The sequence below is a fragment of the Pinus tabuliformis genome, chromosome 3_1, assembly GCF_031772625.1.
Source record: "Pinus tabuliformis cultivar Carrire ecotype Pingquan chromosome 3_1, CPIR1, whole genome shotgun sequence".
In the NCBI taxonomy this organism is placed as follows: Eukaryota; Viridiplantae; Streptophyta; class Pinopsida; order Pinales; family Pinaceae; genus Pinus; species Pinus tabuliformis.
Window position 1 is genome coordinate 232548220 of NC_142301.1, and position 27169 is coordinate 232575388.

Sequence of the window (27169 nt, forward strand, 5' to 3'; positions counted from 1 at the left end):
GTTTGCAGGAGTACCAATGTTTATCTCGAGGTATTCACCTGGGTCCATTTTATTTTCCTCTCTCAACTTCGTGGCATCATGACGATCAAAGTGTTGCTCTAAGGCAACCACATTCCTAGGAGTAGGATTTATGATATGCTCATGATCAACAGATCCATCCTCCTCAGAATCTATCCGAAAATCTTCAAACTCATCCAGACTATCAAGAAAACGAATCACTTGCTTTTCATCATTAAAGACTTGCCAATGCTCTGAGTTATCTGGAACAGACGGTCTAAATATAACTTCCATTTTGATCTTATCCTTAATTAGCTCATTAGATAACTGGAAGGTAGTAGCAGCTACGGCAAGTTCATCCGCCAAACTATTATGCTCTCTTGGGATAGCTTCAAGGTCAAGGGCATCAAAGTGTTCCAAAGTATCCCACACAACATTTCGATAATTCCTTAATTTGTGATTTTTACATGTAAATTTATTTTTAAGCTGCATGATAATCAAATCAGAATCCCCCTTAATGCTAAGCAAATTAATTCTCAAAGATTTTGCCAATTAAAGACCCAATAATAAAGCCTCATATTTAGCGACATTGTTGGTTGCTTCAAGTTCTAATCGATAGGCAAACTTGAAAATGTGACCAAGGGGAGATTTAAGCACTATCCCTGCACCTTTACCATGCCTAGACGATGCGCCATCAAAGTACATGTGCCAAACTTTATCATTGAGATCCTTAATCTTATCATCAGGAGGAATTATGATATTAGACATGATAGCGTAATTCCCAATGTCAGATTGTTCTTTAATTATCTCGTTGTGAGGTTTCTTAGGATCTTCAACATGGAATTTTCTTTCGGGCTCCCTATTAAGTCTTACAAAACCATCACCTCTAGGAGAAGGAATCATAGCATATGACCAATTCATTTGAATACTTACTCCTAGATCAAAGGCCCACTTTCTAGATAAAAGCATACCCCAGGCATCAGGCACATCAACAACAACAATATCCATAACAATCATGATGTTTGGGTAAACTGATAGATGAACTTGTAAATCTTTGATCAAACCATGCACTTCAATCTTCTTAGAATCCATGGCACATATATTATAGTAGGGTCTAAAAACTCTTAAGTTAAGCTGTTCCATGATCCTTTTAGTCATGACACAAGCTGACGCACTAGAATCCAACATGCAATTATTCAATTTATATCCATTAACCAACAAGGTGATAAAGAAAGGCTGGTGATCTTTGTTATCCGCATCTAAGCTTTGCAAATATATGGGAGCATCGTGATAGTCAACTTCCTGGGTCTTCTGTTGAGAAATATTTAATTGAGGACCTTGAATAGCTTTTAGTAACTTATCTCTTTGGGAAGGGATTTTAGCAATCTTGGAGACATGAACCCAGATTTTCGCATTGTTAAACCAACTTCCCAAATCAACATCTAATCTAGAGTTTAAACCAGGGTTAAAAGTTCGAGGGGGAATTTGATTCCCGCTCTGATCTTTATCCCTTCTCTGATAGGTTAAACCTGTATCTCTAGCAATTTCCATGATTTGCTCTGGAGAGGGTTATTCACCATATAACTTAGCCAAAATGTCATCTTCATTTTCAAGGTTATATATACTAAAAGCTAACGAGGGATTCATAACGTCACGACTATTTTCCTTGACCTCAATCCAATCATCCATAGACAAAGGAAACTTGTTACCCACTACATTTATTTGATCACCTAACCCAAACATTCCATTATCTAAAATTCTTCTAACGATGGGATAAGTGGCCTCTTCATGAAGAGCATCACAAACCCGACAGTAAGGTGGAGCATTATCGACCAAATTAGTAAGCGGATTAAGAGGTCTCTGCTCACTAGATTGACCCTTCTTTTGCCAATTGTTATTTCTGTTATTATTATTTCTAGGTTGGAAATTTTGCGTTTGTGCTCTTTCCATTTGGACCAACCTATTTTGCAAAGTAGCTATCTCCTTATTATGATTAATTTCCATGCTTTCGATCTTTTGGAGCAATTTCTGAACAAGCTCGCTTTCAGGCTCTTGAACTGCTTTTCCTTTAGGTTCTTTTAGTTTCGTAGCAGCCCTATCGAAACCTGGGATCTCAGACTTCCTAGATGTCGCCTTGTCCTTTTCAAGCTCTATTGCTAAGGCTTGGCAATCCCTATAATCATTAAGTCTAGCACGCCTCAATTCATAAGAGGGCTCAGGACTAAAGGCATCAATGTAAAAATCTCGAAGAGATTTGTCGGTAGGTTTATAATCTTGAGGTAATTCTTTAATAATATCATTAAACCTTTTGTTAAATTCTTCAACGGTTTCACGAGGTGTCTTCCTTCTCTCTTATCTCCATACTTTTCCTTAAAGGCATCAATGATCGATTGTAAGGAATTAAATGAATTTCGAGGCTTTTCTGAAAACTAGTCACGAGCATCGCCCTCCAAGGTTATAATTAAAAGAGTCATTCTAACATCTTCATGATCGAAATCAACTGACCTTGCATACTTAGCCATCCATATACTAAAAGCTCTCAAATGTGAATTAGCACTAATCATGTTATTTCCATGAAAGCTAGACAACTTATCTATCCCAAGTGTTGGAAGATCATTGGGATAACCTTGAATGTTAGAAAAATCGCAAGGGGCATATATATCCACGATGTCGTGCCCAACCGGGCAAGTAAAAAGCAAATGGATATCAGAGAGGGTTTCTTGTCCGAAGTTAACAAGAAGTGTACGAGAAGAGAGTTTGTGTAATCGTACCCAGAGAGCCCTTTCAGGGTTAGGAGCAGGATTGCACAAACTGCTTGGATGTCTTCTAGTATACGCTCTTGCAGATGATATATGAAGTGGAGTCGCCACCTGGACAAGAAGTGAAACACGAAAAAGCTCGAAAGGAAAGGACCAAGGATAGAAAAAACTCTATCCCTGGCAACGACGCCAAAAAATGTTGTCGCACAGATTGTCCAGGCAACGCGACAACGCTCAGACCGGGGACTGTCACCCTGATCCCCGATCCCTCTGTTTAAGCCGTCTCCCAAGGCTAAGTGGGGTAGACCCTATGGGATAAAGGAAGACCAACTATGGACCAGTTGGGTTGGAGACACAGCAAGGCAATTTAGCACCTGATTGATTTTAGAAATTAATGTACCAGTGCCTTATGGAGTTAATGATTAAATGATTACTTATTAAATATTGCAGAAATATGAGCCTTGTAAAACAATTATTTATCATCAAATAACCCAAGCAATGCAAGATATCCAATAAATGCACAATGCTTTAATAATGTTCTAGCAGTTAAACTTAAAAAAAAAGAAAATCAAATTCTTTAAATGACCATAAAATTTAAATGCTGACCAGTTCACACAATAATCCACCACTGTTCAATAGTTAATCTTCAAATAAACATTTAAGCGTATTTAACTATAGAGAAGTGGAACACAAATACCACAAAAGACAAAAAGGAATTCTTTTTTTTTTTTGTTTAAAATAAAACAAAACTAAACTTAAGCCAAAAAAATGAAACTTAAAATTATTAACACTAGACTAAACTAAATGAAAAAGAGAATAAACTAAAACTAAAACCTAACTTAAAAAATCAAATATTAAACTAAACTAAATCTAAAATAAAAGAAAACTATTTTTTTATGCTTTTTTTAATTTTTAATTTTTATGATTTTTTTGATATTATTTTTAAAATCAAACTTTAAAAAATTAAATCTAATATTTTAAAGAAATCTAAGTCTAAAACTAAAACAAAAATTTAATGAATCTAAAACTAAAATGAGCTAACGGCTAAACCAAAAATAAATCTAAACTTTAATCTAAAATCGAAACCTAACTAAAAAGACTCATAACTGAATCTAAATTAAACAAACTTATCCTAAAAGTGGCCAACGCATATAAAAAAAACCCCAAATTTTACCCACGTCATATACGTTATAGCGTTTTTTTTGCGTTGTGCGTGGGCGTGTGCAGGTCCACGAAGATTCGATGGGAAGAGTAGGACAAAAAAACAAATGTATTGCAGGTGAGGAGCAACACGCAGGTGGCTGAGCAGTGTGAAGAGGAATGTGATAGGTATGGGCTGCAGAAGAGTGCTTCGACGACAGACAGAAGGCAGCGATGGGAGAATGGAAGCTGCGATGGAATGTGCGGGCAGCAGACAAGGAGCTGCGGGTTTGAAGGACTGAGGTATGAACACATGCAAAAGTGTATATATGGCTGTAGATGCGTTGCAGATGGGTTTCACGCAGGGTTAATGTAGCAAAAAGATGGATACATAGAGGAGTTTGATGGATTTGCTGACTTGTTGTGTGTGCAGGTATGCGTGGAACAGAGGCAGCTGCGTGGAGGTGGAGAGGACAAAGCTGCGTGAAGTTTTTGAGCTGCGTGGGTATTTTTATGGCAACTTTAACAGTAATGACCAGGGCAGCAAGGGAGAGATTTCATAAATGAAGCAGCGTGAAAGAAAAATTCGATTCCTTGCAGGTTTGAACGTTGGAGTTTGAGACTACGTGAATGGAAAGGGAGACTCACTGCGCATAAATGGGCAGTGTGAAATATTTGATGGCCAGTCTTGCAACTTGAGGGACGCCTGGGGGGGCTTCGAAAAACACAGGTACAACAGCTTGGGCAGTAGATAAACTGAAACCAGTGGCTCAGAAACCCTTGAACAAATGATTTTCAGAAAACTTAATTAAAATCTTAAATCTTTCTGCTTCGGATTGCTTGATGAAAACCTTGCAAAATTTTCCAGATATGAAGTAAATATTCCTGCCAGAACTGAACCTGAGGCCAGATCTTACCCTCCAGGGCCTAGATCTGGCTTCAGACAAAATATTTTTTTCCGACCTGCGACCTGCAATAACAAAAACTGAAAACCCATAAACAATATATGCAAGAATTAAAACTAAAACACTAAAAACCCTAAATAATTACAGTATTTACAGATTTACGACTCTAAGTAGCCAGATTTGTCAATAATCCACAAAAATATTTTCAGAACTTTAGATTTACTATGAGACAGTTTAGAAAACCTCTCATGCATTCAAAAGATAAATTTAAATGATAGACCCAGAATCGAAACTGGCTGGGCTCTTCAGAAAATGCTTTCCGGGAGTTGGCTGGTTCAGCCGAGAACTTCCCCAAACGCCCGTTAATCTTTACAATCTAGATTTCTTGCACAACTCACTTCAACTATCAATAGAGGGAAAAAACAGTATTAAAATCCAAATCTAATGGAGATACCTGCCATTATTTTTAGAAATTCTATTACCATTCAAACCCTAGTGAGTAAACAAGATACCTGTGTTCAACATCACTCTTCATCAAGCTATTACCAGTGGCTGAAATTAAATTTATGCAGAAAAATGAAACAACTTACAACATTTTAGAAGAGTAACACCAACAAGATTTCAACCCCAAAGTCTTTCTTTACTGCACAAAAAAAAGATTACAAGAGAGCTTTCTTCAGCACAAGACTCACAGATCGAATGATCTCAAATGACCCCTAACACCCTATTTAAAGGAAAAAATCCGAACGACTAGTTCAAGTGATCCATGTGAAACTAATCTCGACTGTCGATGAGGATCAAAATCCCTTTCAATCTCATCCGTTGAAAATTTTAAATGCATTTTAATATATTAAAAATTAAAATTTTGCATTTATTTCCTCAAAATTTTGACTTATTATTATTTTATTTTATTTTTCAAATTTTTATTCATCTTTTTTAATTTATTTTTTAAATTTTATTTTATTTATTTTTAATTTTTTTAAATTTTGTGTTTTTGTAATTTTATTTTTTATTATTTATATCTTTTATTTTTTATTGTTTTTATTATTATTATTATTATTTTTTATTTTTGGATCCTCGAACTTAGGCTTTGGAAAAATCACCTAGGACCTAGGACTTAGGACTTATGAGGGGACAAAACATTTTCTAACTCTCAAGACACTTCACATCATGACTTTTACAATTTTACATCTCAAGGGGGAAAACCCATTTGACATAGACCCTCATAAACCACCCAGTTCTGTGACAAATATAATCTAGCAGATAAAGCAATTTGTAATAACCTAACCAAATAGTTAGAATTATTTCCAAATTACTTTTACATAGACTCAAAGCACACTAGGATTCCCCTAAGATTCTAATGACAAAATTCATTCCGACTTTGGGGTTAGGCTGAAGGAAAACTCTGCCGATCATGGATCGGTGAGACAAAAAACCTTCTGGAATGTAGATTATCACTAGAAAATTAGGTTTGCCTAGGCAGTTTACATACATGACTCAGATCTGCTAAGATTATTTACAATTTACACAAGCAGACTGGGTTTAAAACATAACATGATCAGGTTGACGATCACTGTCGAATGGCATGGACATGTTGATCCTGCGCTGTCCCTTTTGCGAAAAAGGGGGTGTACTGCTATGGGTAGTCGACACGTAGTGGTCAACAATGTGCTAGCAAGTTCTAATGTTAGTGGGTGTCAATAAATGTTGATGGCCCGACATTAAATATAGGTTAGTTGAGGTAGTAGTTAAATAACCTATATCTGTCAGTGTATAAAAGAAGCTTATGGAGATGTCTTCAATGACTCCCTTGTTAACTAAGAATATATTTTGTATGTATCTATTTCTCTCATGTGTTTCTGTTTACGCATCCTAATTTCCTACACTGTTGTGAGTGATGATTTCAATATTAACTTTTGATGAACCACTTTATGGTGTTTTGCTGATATGAGCTATTTTATTGAAGTTGATTTGACAACTACCTGTGAATCCAAGACTTATAAAGGTATGAACTTGTATTTGAATCACTATCCTTCAATTGTAATTAATTTGAGTACTTATGAATCAGGTGATTTGTTGAGCCTAGATACTTGATAGTTGGTACCAAAAAATGTTTGACAAACAACACATCATTATCTCTTTTAGATGCAACACCTTGTTCAGGGACCCCCTGTTGTCTCCCTAGGCAACCTTTGACTGATATGCATCTCCATATCATTTGCTTACAACCATGGGCCCTATCCCTATGTGTGAATTCTATCTGGGCTTGTACTGCTTTAGGACGCTGAAGTTGCTTCTGGTTCTGAAGTGCTTCCTGATCTTTGCATTTTATCAATGTGGAATATAAACTCAAATAAGTCCTCTTATATGAAGCTCAGCATGTATAGTCCTGGTATACACTCCATGTCTTTCCTTTCATGTTGTTTTCTTACCTTATCTATAGAAAACACATTTTTGAATCATTGTTGATTTAACTGTTTTTCTCATGCCCTTAGTTTGTGTGTATTTTGACCATTCTTTTGTCAATTGTTTCTTTTGTAATGATGGTAGAAAAAATTCATCTGTTGGAAAATCATATGAAGGAGAAGCAGATTGAACTCTCAAAGAAGGATACAGTTATTGCAGACCTGAAAGATAGATTGGAATACATGATCAATGATCGCAAGCTTCAGCTACAAATTGAAGAAATATCCAATTTGATATTTAGGGAAACTTTGTCAGACAAAATAGATAAAATATGGAGTGGTTTACAATCATTTTTCTTTAGTTGCTTTTACCACCATATTTGTACAGAATGAAGCACTTAACTCTACTGAAATTACCTTCAGAAGCTTGTTGAAGTCAAAGAAGAGGCTATACAAAATCTTCTTTTGGAAAAAGAGGTAATATTTCATATCTCGTCTCAAATGATGCAGTACACTCACCCATACTTCTCTCATTTTTAAGACTTTGAACCTTACAAATTAACAGGCACTATTGTCAGAGGTACAAAGTTTAGAGTTAGTCTTGTCCAAGTTCCAGGATCTGCAAATGGAAACATCTCCGAAAAGGTTACTGGAATCACAAGAAGTGGAATACACTCTCCAAGAGCAGATACTGAGAGTATGTTTTCACTTCACAGAATCCATTTTGGATGTTTGTAAATGTTGCTGATATAATTTTTCAATGGAAGAATGACAATGCATATAGCCAATTAAACAAGGTAATAGACATACTGGTGTTAATTGCGGGAAGAATTTTAGATTTTATCCTTATTGGAATAATGATATTTAATTAAATAGGTGGATTCCTTCATTTGTTTTTATTGAAGTTAAATCGACCATGCTATTTTTAGGCAGAAGAAACACTTACCCAACAAAACCAAGAAGAATGTATGAGGTAAATATGCAATCAAGTCAACTATTATTCAACTTGAAGAACAGTCGTATCACTCTCCAATAACAGTAAATATAAGTTATTTATGAGTTGAACTGAATACAGTCTATGTTAAACAATATTAATCAAGATTTTACTTCATCTCTTTGCATGATCCAATTGTAAAATTGTATTTACTTATATTTATCAGGGCTGAAAAAGAAAATCATGACTCGGAGAGTGAGAGATCAGAACTTCTAGCTCAAATTCATGATTTGACAGAGAACAATACTCAGGTAGAGAGGTTTATGATCAGGAGAGCAACATTAGGTTTGGCAACAAGAGTATCATACTTTTCTTGTATGACTTCAGTGCAATGAACTATTCTTGGCATGTTTAACATATGGGCATTAGACAATTCATCTTCCATTTTGATTATTGCAGATGATAGAGTTGGTTCGTTTCACATGGATTTTTTTTTGCATCATAAATGCATCGTTCATCATGTTTCTAAACAAATTGCTAGTATCAATGTTGATGATTTTGACACTATACAACACAGTATTGTGACAGAGGAAGCTCTCCATACGTGAAACAAGAAGTGGATAATCTGAATCAGTATCAAAGGGACTCTTCGAGCACAAACGAAATGCAGATGAGAAGAAGCGAAAAGGTAAGAAAATCATTGCAAGACCAAGAAACTTTTTAATTGCATTGAAAATCATTATACTTTTTATCAATGTTAAAGAATCATCATTAATGGATACTTATTTCTAATTCATTCCATTGTACTTTATAAAGCAAAATATATTCCTTTGTTTTCCAAAGTATTTTGAATATTTGAAAGAAGTATTTATTCAAAATCCTGCGGACTCTACATAAATTAGTTTTTTCTATAAATTGTTGATGCGATGAGTTGTTCAAAGAAGAATAGTATGAGCTATTAAAATGAAGGGGCTTTTTATCCACCAAAAATTGGGTAATTGATGGGAGAGAACTTTTCTCCTCCTTGGATGACCAGCCAGCCAGCAGCCCTATCTGATCAGCTGTCATGTCCCCATTTTTATTCTTCTTCATAGTACAGCTAGGGTGGACTTCCAGGACAGGGGATGGCCAGGTCAGTGGAGCAGGTTTATGTCATCAGGGGTCCAGACAGAGTTTTGAGAAGTTTTTATGGGATTTGATGGCATTCGCTTGGCATATTCCATCATCAGCACAATTTGTCTTTCGTTCTGTTGCATTCCGACAACTTTCAAAAATCAACATTATTAGTGGGTATAACTTAATTAGTTATGCTCGAGGTGTTACTCTGGGGAGATTAATTGATGGAAAACCTTAGTGTAATAGCTCATTGGAACCGGAACGAGAAGATCTACATGATGGGACTTCTGGGTGTGAGTTTCAGTGACCTGAGGAGACATGGTGGCCAATTTACCTTTTTCCCGCATTAAAAAGAATATTTTAATTAAAATAAAAGAGGGAAAAGTGCTCCATGATTAAAATAATAATAAAATAGAAGGTTCTAGAGGGGTCCATCAGATCTATAAAAGAGGAGGAGGCCATTGGAGCACATCTTGGTTTTTGATATTGTTTCTTGTATGAGAGGTTGAGGACCTGGTTCTCTACTTCATTTGGTAGCCCCAGAATGAAAACCCTCGGGTGATATAGAGAGATTGGGCGAGCACCCATCTCCCCTTGGTGGATTCATTCTGAATCCATAGGTGTAGTGATTGTTTTTCTATTTTAGTTTGGAGACCAGAGGGTCATTCCCATCTATTGTATTGGCATCTATCTATATATAATAAAGCTGGATTTTGGTTGCTGCATTTCTCATTGTTCCTTGTGTTGTGATCTTTTAATGAGATTTTGTGCAATTTATAGATTTATGGTTCTGGTTTTACATAGTAATCTTCTGGAAAATGCATGATAGTTTTATATGAAGCGCTTGTTCCAAAAGTTTATGATTTGGGACATTACATCAGCACATGACATGATGCCAAGATCATCCACTTCTTGCTCTGGTTAGATTTCCCTCTCCCGTCTGGCATTACTTCTTAAAGAAAGGCACGTGATCCATTGGCAGGTACTTTAACCATTTGGTAATCATGTGCTTTCACTTAATGTTTTGGGCATATTAATATGGATCAAAGGGTGAACTAGATGAATATCAATCTTGACTGTATTCTTGTAACATCACTTCAATTGGGAGGTTAGTGTTTGACTCTAATCCAGTGGGACCTCCTCTAAGGCCTTAGGGTTTTAGGAAGGACACTATTGGGGAGGCTTTGATTGAAATAGTGTGTCTGTGATATTCCATACTTTCCACTTTCCATCTTTTCCATTATTGCATCTCCTTTCTTTGGGTTGGTGGTTATTGGTCATGAGGATTGACACCTTTTCATCTTCATCCTAGAGTCTGGGCCAGAAAACATTGCCCTAGAGGTTGATGCAACTAAAAAAAAGTTAAAAACATAAGAAATCCACAATGAAAGAGAAAGATAAAGTGCAACAGATGGTTGGAACTTGGGATATTTGATTAGCATGTGGGGAAAAGCCTAGCATGAGCTCTACTCTCCTCATTAGCCATCACCCAGTCCTTGAGCACATGATGCTCCATCTATAAAAGGAACTCTTGTATTGTCCCAACCTTGATTAGTGATACATTGACTCATCATTAAGGGGTATTAAATGCTAAATCTCAAAAGGCAACCTTGGGCTCCTAAGCTATGCACCTAAATCAAAGCAAATCATTAATAAGTAAAAGGGGCACTATAAGCGTGGTAAAAGAGAGATGAGGAAAGGGGTAATTCATGCCTCCATGATTTCTCCCTCCTTACACTATACACTTAGGATGTTGGACCTCTATTAGTGTAATATGTCGAATTATAATTTTGCTAGGAAATTGCTTAATAAAAATTCAACCATAAATTCCTCCAATCAATAATAAAGCAAGCACCATGAAATTACAATAAAATGAAATAGATTTACAACTTGGAACTCAGAAACACATAAGAAATACGACAACTGAGCTTTATTAACAATGATATAATAGATTGGTACAATAGCTAGAATTAGTTGAGAGAAAAACAACCACCAGATAATCTTCTGCATGTTGAAACTGACCTACAAAATATTGTAGATGACAATGATGCATGTTGAACATGTATATGTCAACCGTCCAAGAAGCAAGGTATAAAGCAACATATTTTTTTTTATTCGTCTATGTCATCATTATAATCCCAAATTCTGCTTTTATATTGTAAAAATGATTATAGTATGAATATTAAGCCATGTAACAACACCTAGGTAAGCCTATGATTATTCTCAACGGTTTCCACTCTAGCGAGTTTTTAACCTCACCAAATTGTCTGTGTTTGTAAACATGGATAATTGAGGGTTTTTCTCCCAGACATACCCCAAAGCTAGAGTGAAGCTCATTGATGAGGTCTTAGGTGAGTCCTAGTGTTATCAAGTTTATGTATTTTTTGTGAAAATTCCTTAAAATGCAACAACTAGAATTAATTCTCCTAACTCATTATTCAATTTATTAATTTTTTGATGAATATCAAATTAATCACACTACAATTTCTTCACAAAACAAAATAAACACTAGGGAAATAAAAATGTTGGAAACTAATGAATGCTAGCACACAAAAATTGTGACATCGTTATTTTTGGACAATAGTCCCCAGAAAAATCCAATATGGGAAAACCGGTGGAGTAATGGGGTTTTTATTACTATGCAACAATGAAATTCCGAGTACAATCTCTGGATGCCCAACTGGCTATCCAATCAATATAATGATATGGCTAAAATATCTATGAGGCAAATACCTCAACACCATGTCTGATCCTGCTTCAAAAATTGGCAAAACTAGTTTCCCATACAGTCTCTGGCATCTGTGTGATCCCCCGCGCAATGCTTGCGCAAGCTCTACTCGGTATACCCCTGGAACTGCTGGAATGATGACGTCTTGGCTGACTCTACCTTTGGAAGTGACTTGCTTGGCCTCTTGGAGATTTTCCGGGCCCACTGAAACTGAATCACGCTTCCCTTCAGCAAAATCAATCTCCCTCTAAAGTTGTCTATACAGTCTCTGCGCAACCTCTTTGGGAAATGCAACACTTCTGCTGCTGACTCTCCGAAACTGGAATTTCTCCTCAAGAATCATTGTCTTTTTACCTCTGACACCTGCATCCCTTCTGGATCGAACTCTCTTCCTCTGCTCGACCTCAGATGCTGGATAGCTCAATTTGTCAAGGCACTCACACTACTGGTGTGTTCTCCATCTACCCAGCGACCTCTTCTTATAATCTCCAGTTGGGACTCCAACGATCGAGATTAAAACTTAATTGATCGCTGAGATCATCTCCAATTTGATCCGTGTGAGTTAGGAATTTTTTAATTATGGCCAATTAATTTAATTGAGGCATCTCTAGGTTGAATTTCCAGAAAAGATTTTTGGGTTTTGGAGAACTCCTGTGTTTTAGCCACTTCCTAAAGTTTCGAGTCTAGAACACTATCTGATGCTACAAAAACTATCACTCCCTCTTGGTGAGGAAGGTGTTCTAGTGTTGAACCGCTGCAACACCTTGTTTCTGGCATCTGCATCATCCTCCCACATACGCTGTTGATGTCTCACAAGAAAATTTGTTGGAAATGATTGCATTTCTCCCTTAGTCACAGTGTTGCTCCCTGAATCATTGTGTTGTTACCTTAGTCACTGTCCATTAGCCACTACGCTAACTTTGATTCATCTTTCACTGACTGTAGTTGAACCATGCTGCATCTATGTTGTTGCTGACACTGCACTGTACAACTGCCAACTCTACATTTGCACTGCAATGCTAACTTTGATTCATCTTTCGTTGACTGTAGTTGAACCATGCTGCATCTATGTTGTTGCTGACACTGCACTGTACAACTGCCAACTCTACATCTGCAATGCAACCCAACTAATACTCCCTATTGAATGTTGTTGCTGCTACTGCAATTACTGCAATTGAGAAGCATCCAAAATACCGAGTCAACTGTGTCTCTTGTTGAGAAATGTAACTAGTGTCGGTCTTCATAATTGTATTGGTTAAAAGAAAGAAAAATATTTTATTATTATTAAAAGAAATTGATTTATTAAAGCATGGGTTTCATGCTTGCGTCAATAGTTAATAGGTCAAGCCTCCATTGTAGGCTTCTAGGATTATATCTTGAGTCATTGTCATCATTATTTTGTACTAGACCCTTCTTGGGCTTTTTAAAATCAAGAAAGAAATTTTAAGGTCAAAAGTGTCACGTATACTTCATCTTCCATGTCGGCCGCAAGCAGATATCAAGTTGCCCTCATGAAAGGACTCGACCATCCAATAGAAGCCTATATGTAGCCATGTATTTGAGCCATTGGATGAAGATTATCATCGACAATATATCTTTGCAACTAAAGGGTGTGAAAAAGGAAATCTAAAGAAAGGATCGAAGGCATAGAAAAGGAGGTCAAGATTAGTCGAAAATTTGTTATTAATCTGCCACATATGCGAAGATATCAATGGTAGATTGCAGGTGCAAAAAATATAAAGTTGCAATTGGAAAGGGTTCAAAGTAAAGATTTATTGTCATGTGAAGTTCTTCTCCTACGAAGTACAAATGTCCCTAAACGAAGTTCTCTTAAAGTATGTTAAGTTCTGATGACTACTTCAAGTCTTGTTAACTATTGAAGTATGTGAAGTCAAACCCTTGAATCTTGGGCTGACTTGGAGGATTGAAGGAGGTCATTGTTTGGGTCAAGTGGTCAAGATTGTCTCAAATTGATTTGAATCTAATAGTGGAAGAGTTTGACTGGGTTTTCCCCTTGTTAGGGGTTTTGCCTTGGCTAAGTGCCTTCATCATGTGTACTCTTATTGTCTTTGAAGTTTTGGCAATTGTCTTGATGATAAACATGTAATAACAAAGAAGAAGAAATAAGAACTAATCACAAGAAATTGTCAAGTGAAAGAGAAATCAATTAAATAAGAAGCCCTAACTATGCTGCCCTAGTTTTCTCAACATCTTTGTGCTACAACTGTCTCTTGAGCCTCTAACTGCTACTAGCCTCTGCACTGTCTATTGAGAAATCTGCTTTGTTGCTGACTCTGTTACTGAGCCTCTTTCTCTGCTATCAACATTGCTTTGCGCTCCTCAACGTTTGACTACAACTAGTTTGCAACTGTCACTCTGGAACTAATTGCACCAACTGACACTGATCCTCCTGTTACTGAATATTGTGGGCCCTTGTAGCAAGGGTAATGATCCATGAGGAAACACCATTCGATGCTCGCCTCATTGGACCTTACACAAATCTTTGCGCAACTCTGGGACTCAAGCTCCATATCACCCCACCTCACTCCTGGACGTATAGCCGCAAAAATGGTGAATTATGATCTGATACTATTGAAGCAATTGTATTGCTGTTGCTACTATCACTGTAGCTGTGTACTTGATATTCTCAGATCTTGAAGCATTAAGCTTCCATAGGGCTACTCCCTCTGAGTCTCGATCTCCCTATGGGAAATCTCTCTACTCCCTCCTTGGAACTTGCATTGTCCTCCTGCATTGGAAATTGAATTGCAAGGCTCTGCGCTTGGAATATTCTTGTGTGAACTGCAACTGCAATTCGTATTGCCTATGTCACTGCAACTAGATCTTTAACTTTCTCTCGAGTATTGACTACAACTTGCTATGCAGTTGTCATCTGAATAACTGACTGCACCTGCTGACATTGAACCTGCTACTATGATACTGTGGGCCCCTATAGCAAAGGTGATGATCCTGCTACAACAACTGGGACTGATCTAACTGATCTCCTTGCTGCTTTTGCACTAGACCCTGCTCTGGCACACTGGAGTATCAAGCTCCTCCTCCTCCTGGATTTGGTGCTTCACTATCTCCTTTTGAGCTTGGTCCATGTCTGGGACACTTTTTCTCTTTGCAACTCGCACTGGATAACTCATACTTCCTTCAGCACCTGCCCCGACGACTAGAATTCGATCTACTGCCCATATTTGAATTCTGGCTAACTCGCCTGACCTCCTCTGGAAATCTAGTACGACTATCTCTGAAAAGCTACAAAATCCGCGAAACTCAAAAACTGGGAGACTGATATCAGAATATCTGTCTTCCCAACTTGGCCTCTAGCTCTACTATTCGCAGTCCTTCCTGGAGAGAAATTTTTCCTGCTGCTACTACCTTCTGCAATTGGAAATTTGGATTTCTAAAGCTAGAAACCCTTTGAGAGAAATTCCCTCTGTGTGTGCAATTTCTCTTCCACCCGACACTGAATCTACTCTAGCAAATTGTTGCAAACCCTTTGTGCCCAGACAAGAAATCTGCTTAGCGAAAATATTGAGTTGCTGCTCCCTCTGCTAGTTGTAATCGCTTTTCTGGACAAATCAAATTTTCCTACCACTGCAACTGGAAAATCGAACCTTTTCCCAACAATTCGCATTGCTTGGCTAGGCATTGCACAACCCCTAAAAATTTTGACTTGCTGCTCCCTCTGAATGACAAAATTTTCTCTCTTCCATCTTTGAGCTTCCTGCCCATCAAACCTGCTTTGATATCATGTGAAAATTCCTTGAAATGCAACAACTGGAATTAATTCTCCTAATTGATTATTCAGCTTATTAATTTTCTGATTAATATCGAATTAATCACATTACAATTTCTTCACAAAATAAAATAAACGTTGCAGAAATAAAAATGTTGGAGACTGAGAAATGTTAGCGCACACACAAAAATTGTGACATCGTTATTTTTGGACAAATGCCTTTGCTACCCACTACATATGGATAGTATGCATAAGGTGTGAAATTTTATCTATTGTAGCTGCTGGAAATTATTCTTCTAACTCAAAAATTAATTATGCAATTTATTTGCTACGACAAATAACGAATAAAATCACAACTACAATTTTGACCATAAAAATACTACAGAAAATAAAATACTAGAAACTGAGAAATTATAGCACACACACAATGATTTTGAAACAATTATTTTTGGACAATTGTCTCTGGAAAAACCCAACTTGGGAAAACTGGTGCCGAAGATGAGGGTTTTATTATTAATGTTCATCAACAATTTTGAGTACAATAATTTAGATGCCCAACTGACAATCTAATATGAGGAAAATACTGGAAAAAATATTGTGAATTTTTTTTGATTTGAACAGTAGGGCACTTAGGCTTCTTGTCTAACTTACAAGAACCTCTCCCACTTCCAAAGCTTTAAATATTCCCAAGTCTTTATGATTAACCAGTGTAGAATTAAATATGTGCTTGAATAGAAGGTGTATGTTGGTGTTGTTTATTTGTTGTAATTTAATGAGTTGAAGCTGATATATAAATACATATAACAGTAAATAATGCAGCAGTAAGAACAAACACATAAGACAACAATTTAATTAGGAGTTCACCCAAAACTCTTGGGCTACGTCTCCGCGAGCTCTAGTCAATTCAACTAGGCTCTCTGGGATTATGGTAAAGTCATTTTACAAGCTCCCTGGCTCAACTCCATTGGTTTTACACAGAAACAATGGGTTTAGACATCATTTTATCCCTGGCTCTTGAAGCTCTCGGCTTTCTGGCTCTGGCTCTTGGTTCTGGCTCTTGGCTCTGGCTCTGGCTTCTTTGGCTCTCAGCAATGTACAACTCTTTGGCTTTTCACTTGAACTCCAAGTGACTCCCTTGGCTGCTCTGCGCATTCAGCTTTTGCTCTCTCGGCTTCTTTTTGCTTCTACGCTCTTGCTTATTCTCTGTTTTAGCAACAACCCCAACAACCCCCTTTGTCTCTGACATTCATGGCTTTTAAGCCAATCGGTGATTGTCTGTTCATTTTCCCTCTTCTGGCTTCCTGGCCTCTGTCCGCTCGAATCCCCCTCTGAGCATTAGCAATCATTGCTAAATGCCTTCAGGGATGGTGGCCACCTGTTCCGTAATAGAATGGACCCATCGACGCTTGAAATCCCTAGAAACAGTCGTTCTCTGTTTACATAGAGAAACACTGCAAAACACGGAAAAATAAGCCAAAACACCATTCATCGGACTTCAAATATCCATAAATCTGCCCTATATTTCTATCGGGTCCACCTTTTAATTGCTTATCGCATCTCCACCATTGATCTGGAAGATCTAGATCCAACGACTGTGGTTCATTTCGGGCGGCCCATGCATACGAGAGTTAACCGCCCGAAAGAGTGGTTTTCTCTCTCCAGGGCTTGGATATACGGCAGCCACTGTATGGGCTCGGGTGGAGCTCGACCAAAACCACTTACTGCCTTCGGCCCACCCGAAATCCCGCTTGTATCGTGATTTCCCTTTGTATTTAAAAATACATTGAAACAAGAAAATCCCGCTCATATCGGACTTGAAATAATATATATTTGCATTAACAAACCCTTTTGGGTCTGGTTTCATCGCTTTATTCACATTTCTTTGGTTTTTCGTTCATTTAACAAAAATGCGATTTACATTGAAAAAGTCCTTTTTCTGGACTTGAAATTTTATACAATCGGGCTCTGTGATCTTATCAAGTCTGGCCTTTTCATCGGCATCGGGGGTCGTCGATCGTCGATTGCCAATATCAGTGATCACAATGTCGCTTGGCTAGGGGTTCTGTGTATCGCCGACACCGATTCACCGATCCGATCATCGGCGATCGGCGATCACGTGATCAACGATCGGCTGATCCAGGCGCCGATATCGCAACTTTGTTTGCCTCCGATCTGATCAATCAGAACGATGGATCGGAGTTTCCTCCACCTTCGCGTAAAATCTGGCCATTGCCTTTTTTTGATGCGATTTCTCTTTTTAAGGGTTTTTGCCATTTTTAGGGGTTTTTGCCTCTTTTTTCAAAGAAACTGGGCATTTTTTGCATGCGATAACTTCTACATCCTAAGTCCATTTTAGCCCATTCAAGTTGCAGTAGATTCAGAAGAAAAAGATCTCTGCAATGGGGCTATTTCCAGGAACTTCCTTGGACTTCCATTTTTCCTCTGTGAGGACTACTTAGACTTAGGAGTCTATCCAAAATCCATTTTGGATCATTTTCTCTAACCCTGCAACTATTTTCTTCCTCCGAAATCACTTCCCCAGCCTTTGTGCTGAGCTCCCTGCGTCACCCTCTGCGTAGAGCTTACGTTGGCCCTCTGGAGATTTCGGCCTTTTCTCCTTTGCCTCTTTCGAGCACTGAAAAACTTCCTCCCGAAATGCTACTGCCCTCCTCTTCAACCTACTACTCACCCTCTAGCTCTCTCTTCTCTGCTGAGTTGCTGCTTCTGAGAAAATCGAATTGCCTGGGCAACTGAGTATCTACACTGGATAATTTCTCGATCACCACATCGACTTCCTCTTATAATCCTCTGTTGGAGCACCAACAACCAAGATTAAAACTTAATCAATGGCTAGGATCATCATTGGATCAATCTGTGTGAGTTTCTAGATGATTCTCACCTTATCTCAATTAATACTGATTAATTAACAATATTCCTTAAGTTTAGACATAGGAAATATTTAAAAATCAGTTAATGATCTAATTGAGACACTTCTAGGTATAATTTCCAGAAACGATTTTTAGGTTTTGGAGATTTCATGTATTCTAGCCTCTCCACAAAATTTCAAAGCTAGAACACATTTGATGCTACAAAAACTAACGCTTCCTCTTAGCGAGGAATGTGTTCTAGTGCTACGCTCATCTTGTAGCAGCACCCTGTCTCTGTATCATTTCCTGTCGCGTTGCTGATGTTTGGCCATGCTGCCCACCAACCACTGCGCAACTCTGATGTACGATGTTGTTGACCTTGCTGAACTGCTGCTAACACTGCTTCTGCACTACAACTCCCTCTCATCTGTTGCTACTGCAACTGCAACATGTGCAACTGAAAGGTATCCAAAATAGCTTGTCCCTACTACTGAAATGGGTTCTCTGCCATATCCATATGTTCTCTAAAATAAACGAACTTAGCTCTCCCTAGAGCTTTCGTGAGTTTATCTGTGTTAATTTTAGATAACAATGGTATGTTCTATGCTTTAGCACAATTTACTTCAATGTTCCTTATTAGCCCAATAACAATTTCCAATTATTTCCAGTAGCAATCACATTATCTTAAAAACATTGATAGTAAATGCAGATAGAACATAAAAACATGTGCAGAAGACAAGCCAAGACAAGAGGACACAAGATTTGGCGAATCCCAAGGAAAAACCCCACTGTGGGGAAAACCCTTTGATCAAATCTTCTTATTATTATTCAATAGTTCAACAAAGAGAGAGAGAGTACAAATATCAAATTAACTTGCCCAAAACAGTCTTGTCAAAATCAGCAGTCAACTGCAGCCCTAACCAGAAAGTCAATGCTGGTCAAAGCAGCACCAAAATGTCCTCCAAGCAGCTCGGTCAACAACAGATTAATTCGGCCTTCCAAGAGAGTCAAAGTCAGCCCAAAACAGTTCGGTCAACCCAATCAAAGGAGAGAAAACACTGTTGTAATTTTTGCAGTCAAATCTGAAGTCAACCCTGGTCAAACTGTCCCAAACTCCTCGATATCTGTGCCAATAAATGCAACCTCCAAAAATCGAATTTCTGCCCAAGAAAACGTAGTCAACGCTGGACTAATTTCCAGAAATTCAGACAACAAACAATCCCAAAAATTCGGCCTCCTGCCACACGTGCGAAGTAGAGAGAAGATACCTCCAAGCTGTACGGACCAATCAAGAGAGGAGAGAGAGATATGTGATGAGATGAGTGATGTCGAAATGAGGAGAGAGGTCACTCCTATTTATACACTTTGTTGAGGGTGAGGAGACACATCTATTGGGCTTTTGAGCTTACATTTAACTGAGGTCAACCTTGACAATTTGTGCATGAGAGGGAATAAATTCAAAATTCCACTTTTGCTTGTCAGAATGAGATGATCTTTATATCAAAATTGGACATCTCAAAAAGAGGAATCCATTGCAATAATCATCTCCATCATATGAGTTGCCCTAAGGTGGAATTTGGCCCTAGTTGCCAATTTTAACACTCCCTCTCAACTAAGAAGAATTCCACCTACCAATCCATCTATCATCATCATGCCATCCTGTCATCATGCACCATTTTTGTCATCATTGCACTCTGCTCTACTGAACCATGAAGTAATAATGAAGAGTGATCGAGAGTGAGTCATAAGATCATACCACTCTCCACTAACAAAAGCTAGTCCTTAATCCTAGATCAAGTTGTTGAACACCAAGCATCCTAGTCATAGGGAGTACGGTAGTGCACAATGCGTCCATTGGTAGTGCTATGGTCCCTAACCATCTTTTCCCAAATCATTGGCCAGACAAGAGGTACTTCCCATGAGTCCCAAACTCTATGGGTAGGATGTGCGCTGGGGCATCAACAGGAGAAGGTGAACCACTCATCCTGTTTATATGCCATAGGAGAAGGTGAACCACTCATCTTATGCATATGTCAATCGTAGGGGAAGGTTAACCACTCACCCTACATACATGTGTCCTAGTAGGGGGAGGTGAACCACTCACCTTACACACATGTCAACCATCATGGGGTATCACAAGGGAAGGTGAACCACTCACCCTGTATCTAGTGCACCACTAGGGGAAGGTGAACCACTCACCCTATGGTCGCTCATAGCTCTAAGAAGTACCCCAAGCCCCCAGGAGCTCCCAGAGTTCAGTGTCCAGTTAATACCCGACCCTCATAGGAGGGTGATTCCACGACTCCATGTCTCTCTCAGAAGGTTAAGAATTTGACCTTCCCCAAATGCTGCGTGAGAATTTCTGTGACCTACTCGTTTGTCTTGATGTGTTGGAGCCTTATTGCTCCCCGTTGTACCATATCCCAGATAAAATGGTACTTGATATCAACGTGCTTGGAGCGGTCGTGGAACACAAGATTCTCTAATAGACGAATCCCACTTTGGTTGTCGCAGAAGATCACGGTGATATCAGCACATGCTCAAATAGCTCACTGAAGAGCTTCCTCAACCAAACAGCTTCACAACAGGCCATACTTGCAGCAATGTATTTGACCTCGGTGGTGCTTAGTGCAACCGATTTTTGCTTCCACATAGCTTCTTAAAGGTTAGTTCCATCGGAGTAGATACAAACTTGCATTCCACCATCCCACATCTCTCAAGTAGATTCAAAATGTATTTTCCTTGAGAAAGGAAAATTTCACCTGGCTTTTGCCAGACCTCCAGCCCTAGGAAGTAGTGCATCAGTCGTAGTTCGTTCATCTCAAGTTCGGAGGCCAACTCCCTCTTGCATTGACGAATGAGAGGGTCATCACCTGTTAGAAAGAGATCATCCACATAAAGGACTAGAATGAGAGGCTTGTCCTTTTCAATCTTGAAGTATAGGTTCGGGTCAACATCGCTCCTTGTAAATCCCAACTTCATAAGATAGCTATCAATCATCTCATACCAAGCCCTAGGGGCTTGCTTCAACCCATAGAGGGCCTTCTTCAACCTGCATACTTGTGTCTCACGATCTTGAACTTCGAACCCCTTGTGTTGTTCCACATAGACTTCTTCTTTAAGCGAGCCATGCAAGAAGGCAGTTTTGACATCCATCTGGTGTAGGCTCCATCCTTGCGAAGTGGCAAGGGCTATGATCGAATGGATGGTGGTATATCGGGAAACCAATGCAAATATTTGATCATAGTCTATTCCTTCCTTTTGAGAGAAGCCTCGAGCAACAAATCTGGCCTTGAACTTTTCAGCACTCCCATCAGTAGCATGTTTGATCTTGTAGAGCCATTTTGAAGTGACCACTAACTTGTCCTTGCGTCTAGGAACCACATTCTAGACAACATTCTTCATGATCGACTCATACTCCTCGTTCATCGCATCCTTCCAAACTTGGTGTTTTACGGCTTCTTTGAATGTGCAAGGCTCAGATTGTACAATGGTACTCATGGCAACTAAGTACCCTTGGTATTTGTTTTGCTTCTTACTTTCACGAAATGTCCCCCTTGGTGCAATATGTTTCTCAACATCTTCAAGAGTATCTTTGAGCCACAAAGGTCTTTTTCTTGAAGTAGTGGGCTCACTAGGAGGTGGATCAATGAGATCCATCAGATCTTCAACATCAAGCATCAGATCATCAGACAAAGGTGTAGGAATTTACAGGGTAAGTTCCTCAGACAGAACACCAAAGGACACCGCTCACAAACAGATCGCAGATCAATACACCAGTACTTTTGACGTGGTTAAAACCCTCAAAGAGGGAAACAGTCCACGGCCTGAGCCAACGCGGCCACTTCAGGCAATTTATTAATAAAAGAATGAAAATTTACATAAGCTTCTCTCATGAACGGTTAACCTACAAATGACCCTCCATGCTCTTTAAATAGAGATCATGGACCAATCGGGTGTTAAGCCACGGATCAAGTGTCGGTAATACCGAGGAGAGAATGAACCGTCGGATCACTACATATCGTGACCGTCGGATTGTAAGTTACAAAATGTACATAGTAAAGAAACACACTTTACCTAACTCTATACTAGACCAAGTTATACTTAACTATTTCCTATGTGTCGGAATATCCTAACATCCCCCCTTAAGAACAACTTGGGATAGGATTGAAGGATTTACAAATATGACACAATAGGAGAAGGAAGGAGGCACTAGAGCCTATCCCCCCTTAGTGACAACTTCCTGAACTCCAACCATAAATCGAAGTTTAGTGAACTTTGCCTCTGTGATAGCCTTTGTAAAGATGTCTGCAACTTGATCATCTGTTGAACAATATTGCACTTCAAGAACATGGTCGTGGATGAGCTTTCTGATGAAGTGCATGTGCAGTTCAATGTGTTTGCTGCGCTGATGTTGGACTGGATCTTTGCATAGTTGGATGGCACTTTGATTATCACACCAAAGTGTAGTCGGATGTTGCTGCTGAAAGCCAAACTCTGACAGGATCTGACAAAGCCACAAGGCTTCCTTACTAGCTTCTACGGCACCACGATATTCTGCTTCTGCTGAAGAAAGAGAAATGGCACCTTGTTTCTTGCAAGCCCATATAATAGGTCCTGAACCAAGAGTGAACACATAACCTGCAGTAGACTTCCGATCATCAGGATCACCAGCCCAATCGGAATCAGTGAAACCAACCAATAGAGGAGATGCTTCGGCACTGTAATGAATCCCAAACTGAACTGTACCTCGAACATAACGAAGTATTCTTTTAGCTCCTTTCCAATGACTTTCACGTGGGTTTTGCATAAACGGAGCAACAAGGCCAACAACAAAGGAAAGGTCAGGACGAGTATGGGTTAGATACAAAAGTTTTCCTACAAGTTGACGGTATAAGGTAGCATCAACTTCAGGAGAAGTACAAGTGACTGAAAGTTTGACTCCAGACTGAAGGGAGAAGGGGCTGGCTTACAGTCTTCCATGTGAAAATGGCGTAGAATATCACAAGCATACTTGGACTGGGAAAGGGAAATAACTTCCTTGGATTGCAAGACTTGAAGACCAAGAAAATAATGTAAGTGTCCTAAGTTTGTCATTTCAAACTTCCTTTTAAGGCTAGACTTCACATGGTTTATGAGGTTGGGATCACTACCAGTCAGGATAAGATCATCAACATAAAGAACAAGAATGATAAGAGACTTGCCCACTTTCTTGGTGTAGACAATATTGTTAGAATGACACCTAGAAAAGCCATTTTCTAAAAGAAAGTTATCCATTTTGGCATACCAAGCTCGAGGAGCTTGCTTGAGACCATAAAGGGATTTCTTAAGCCGACATAGAAGGCTGGAGTCTGTTTGTATAAAGCCAATAGGTTGTTCCATATAGATTTCTTCATGCAAGTCCCCATGCAAGAAGGCAGATTTAACATCCATCTGATGGACTTCCCATTTGAAAGAGGCAGCAAGGGAAAGAACAAGGCGGATAGCGTTCATTTTGGCAATAGGGGAGAAGGTTTCAGTGTAGTCAATGCCTTCGACTTGTGAAAATCCCTTAGCAACAACACAAGCTTTATGTTTATCAACTTTCCCATCTGGTCCATACTTGGTTCTATAAATCCATTTGCATCTAACAAGTTTTCGTCCCTTTGGTAGAGGAACAAGATCCCATGTATCATTTGCCAATAATGAATGATATTCTTCATTCATAGCTGCTTCCCAATCTGGATGGCCTGAAGCTTCTGCAAAGGTGTCAGGATCATAATTCACTGAAGCTTGAGCCAGTAAAGAAGAGGCTCTCTCGAACTGAGAACGTGTATGTCGCTGATCTGTAGGATCACTGGCAAGATCACCTGCTGCATCCCGAGTAGCACGGACCCATTTTGGAAGCTGAGGAGCTGAAGGAGGATCCTGAGAAGGTGGGGGAGGATTGTCATCCTCACTTTCATCATCTGAAGAAGAAATATTTTCAAAAGTAGAAGAGATAGGAAGAGGTGGCACATCCGCCGAACTAGACTCGTAGGCCGGTATATTTTTAGCAAACTTTACATCTCTTCTAATGATAACATTCTTGGACTTAAGTGGAATAAGTCTATATCCTTTGACATCTTCAGAATATCCAACAAAAATACATTTTTCACTCTTAGGTTCTAAAGCTTTATGTTTCTCATCTGGAATATGGGCCCATCCTTCACTTCCAAAAACACGAAAGTGACATACATCTGGTTTAATTGAGCTCCATGCTTCTTCTGGAGTGATATTCTTTAAAACCTTAGTAGGAGTGCGATTTATTATGTAATTTGCACAGTTAATTGCTTCTGCCCACAATTAGCCATTTCCTTTAAGGTGCGATTCTTCCTTTCAGCTACACCATTTTGTTGTGGAGTATATGGAACAATATGTTGCATTTGAATTCCATGCTTAGTGCAAAAGTTGATGAAGTTGTTTTTAACATATTCTCCGCCATTATCAGATCTTAGCTTAAGAATTTAATGTCCAGATTGTTTTTCAACAAAGGCCTTAAAGGCCAAGAACATGTTAAATACTTCACTCTTGAGTTTTAAGAAGTATACCCAAGTGCGTCTGCATAAATCATCAATGAAAGTTAAGAAATATTTGTAGCCAGAGAAGGAAACAACTGGAAGTGGACCACATAAATCACTATGCACAAGCTGTAAAGAGGCTGAGGTGTGCCAAGAGGCATGTTTTTCAAAACTGTCCCGATGATGTTTTCCGAGTACACATCCGGAACAAACACCATCTCTGCAAGATACCATTGGAAGACCTGTCACCATATTTTCTTTACATAGATTCTGAAGAGAGCGATAGTTTAAGTGACCAAATCGCTCATGCCAAAGTTTGCTCACTTCATCATTATGAGCAACAAATACTGAGGGAAGATTTGATGACCCAAAGTTGTGAAACTTATACAACCTTGTAGAATCATCAGTAATGCCAGTAGCTAAAATCTGTCTAGGATCTCTTAGGTCCTTAATTACAACATCGTGAGGTGAAAATTCGACGATTTTACCTTCACCTGAATGGGTTATCTGATATACAGATAGAAGGTTGCAGGATAAGGTTGGAACGCATAATACATCATTAAACTGACCATTGTCTATATGAACAGTTTCAGTCCCTACAACACTAAGAGATCTATCATCACCAACATATATATTTTTGGTGTTACAATCATTTAAAGAAGAAAACATGGCTTTGTTTTTGGCCATGTGATAAGAAGCTCCAGAATCAATGAGCCACTCATGAGAATGAGAAGAAGAAGATACATTTAGTGCATAGCCAGACCGAGATGCTTGACAACCACATGTAGAAAGTGCCATTCCTGAAGATGAAGTTGATGTTGAAGAGTGCTCCAAATGGATGTTATGCTTCTTCATTGCTGCTTCCAAGGCTTCCATCTTCTTAAAGCATTTGGATTCTAAGTGGCCATCTCGATTACAAAAGTTGCAATGTCTATCAGTCTTCTTCCCTTTGTTTTTATTTGTCTTATCATTTTGTTGAAATGACTTTTCATTTTGAGGCTAAAATTGCTTAGGACCCTTGTTTGGTTTATGACCATTCTTTTTAGGATACAACTTCTTAGGATTCTTTGGATTTGGTTGCTGCTGGGCGGCTAACGTTTTCTTAGAAGAGTTTCCAAGATTAAGAAGACCAAGGTGTAAGAGTTTTTCTTGTTCTCTTATTAAGGAATCACAAAAAGAATCAAAGGAAGGGGACTTGTAGTCTTGTCCTTGAGAAATGAAGGCTTCTCTTGTAGAATGGAAGGTGGAAACAAACACAGAGTAGGCTAGTCCCAACTTAGTAAGAATGGAATATATAAGGTTACTATCTTGTTTCTTAACCTTAACACCTTCCAAGAGAAGTCTAAGGGTCTTGAACTTGGACAGAAAATCTTCAATGCAAGAAAAATTATTGGGGTCCAATGTAAGCAACTCATTTTCAAGTTGATGGGCTCTAAGTTCATTTTTAATTCCAAAGACTTTAGTAATCTGTTTCATTGTTTCATCAGGAGCATCAAGTTCTGCAATATGGAATCTAAGATCTGGAGAAATAGACATCCCTATCAACCCACGTGCTTGATCTTGCTTATTTTCCCATTTAGCTGCCTTATCTTCATCTTTCGGTTTGGTTTCTTGGCCTGTGGCTATTCTGTAGAGACCTTTACTTCTAAGTAAATCCACAATGTAGGACCACCATTGGAAGTAGTTGGTGCTGTTAAGAATAACTTGGCATGGACTTCCCATTTTAACAGAAACTGAAGCTATAGATGCTGAAACTAAGTGTTCCAATGGAAAGATTTCGAAAAATTAGGCCGTTTAAAAAAAACGGTTCTGAAAACGGCTTCCGGATGAAGAAGTTATGGCTTTTTGAAAAAAATTGATGAAGATGCCGATGAAGTGTGGGAATGTGTGGAAATGAAAAAAACGCCCCCTTTCCAACAAAAAGGAGACTTGAACTCAAGACCTCTACTCTCATAAATTAGCTTTGAACCAAGTGAGCTATACAAAAAGTTTGAGAGAGAGAGAGAGGGGGGTTGAAGCTTTGGGTTGCGT

General features: G+C 38.7%; 1 protein-coding gene across 4 annotated transcripts in view; it reads left to right on the plus strand.

The window, feature by feature from the left end:
• Nucleotides 1-27169, plus strand: part of LOC149186655 (uncharacterized) — a 158196-nt gene that overhangs the window by 84409 nt on the left and 46618 nt on the right. For 2 of the 4 annotated variants that reach the window (XM_089411078.1, XM_089411081.1), the window contains exons 8-13: nt 7352-7488; nt 7624-7683; nt 7772-7903; nt 8136-8179; nt 8367-8451; nt 8718-8828. In XM_089411078.1, coding sequence (XP_089267204.1) covers nt 7352-7488; nt 7624-7683; nt 7772-7903; nt 8136-8179; nt 8367-8451; nt 8718-8828 — 569 coding nt within the window. The remainder of the gene's footprint in view (nt 1-7351; nt 7489-7623; nt 7684-7771; nt 7904-8135; nt 8180-8366; nt 8452-8717; nt 8829-27169) is intronic. The other 2 variants (XM_089411079.1, XM_089411080.1) reach the window with 2 other exon arrangements.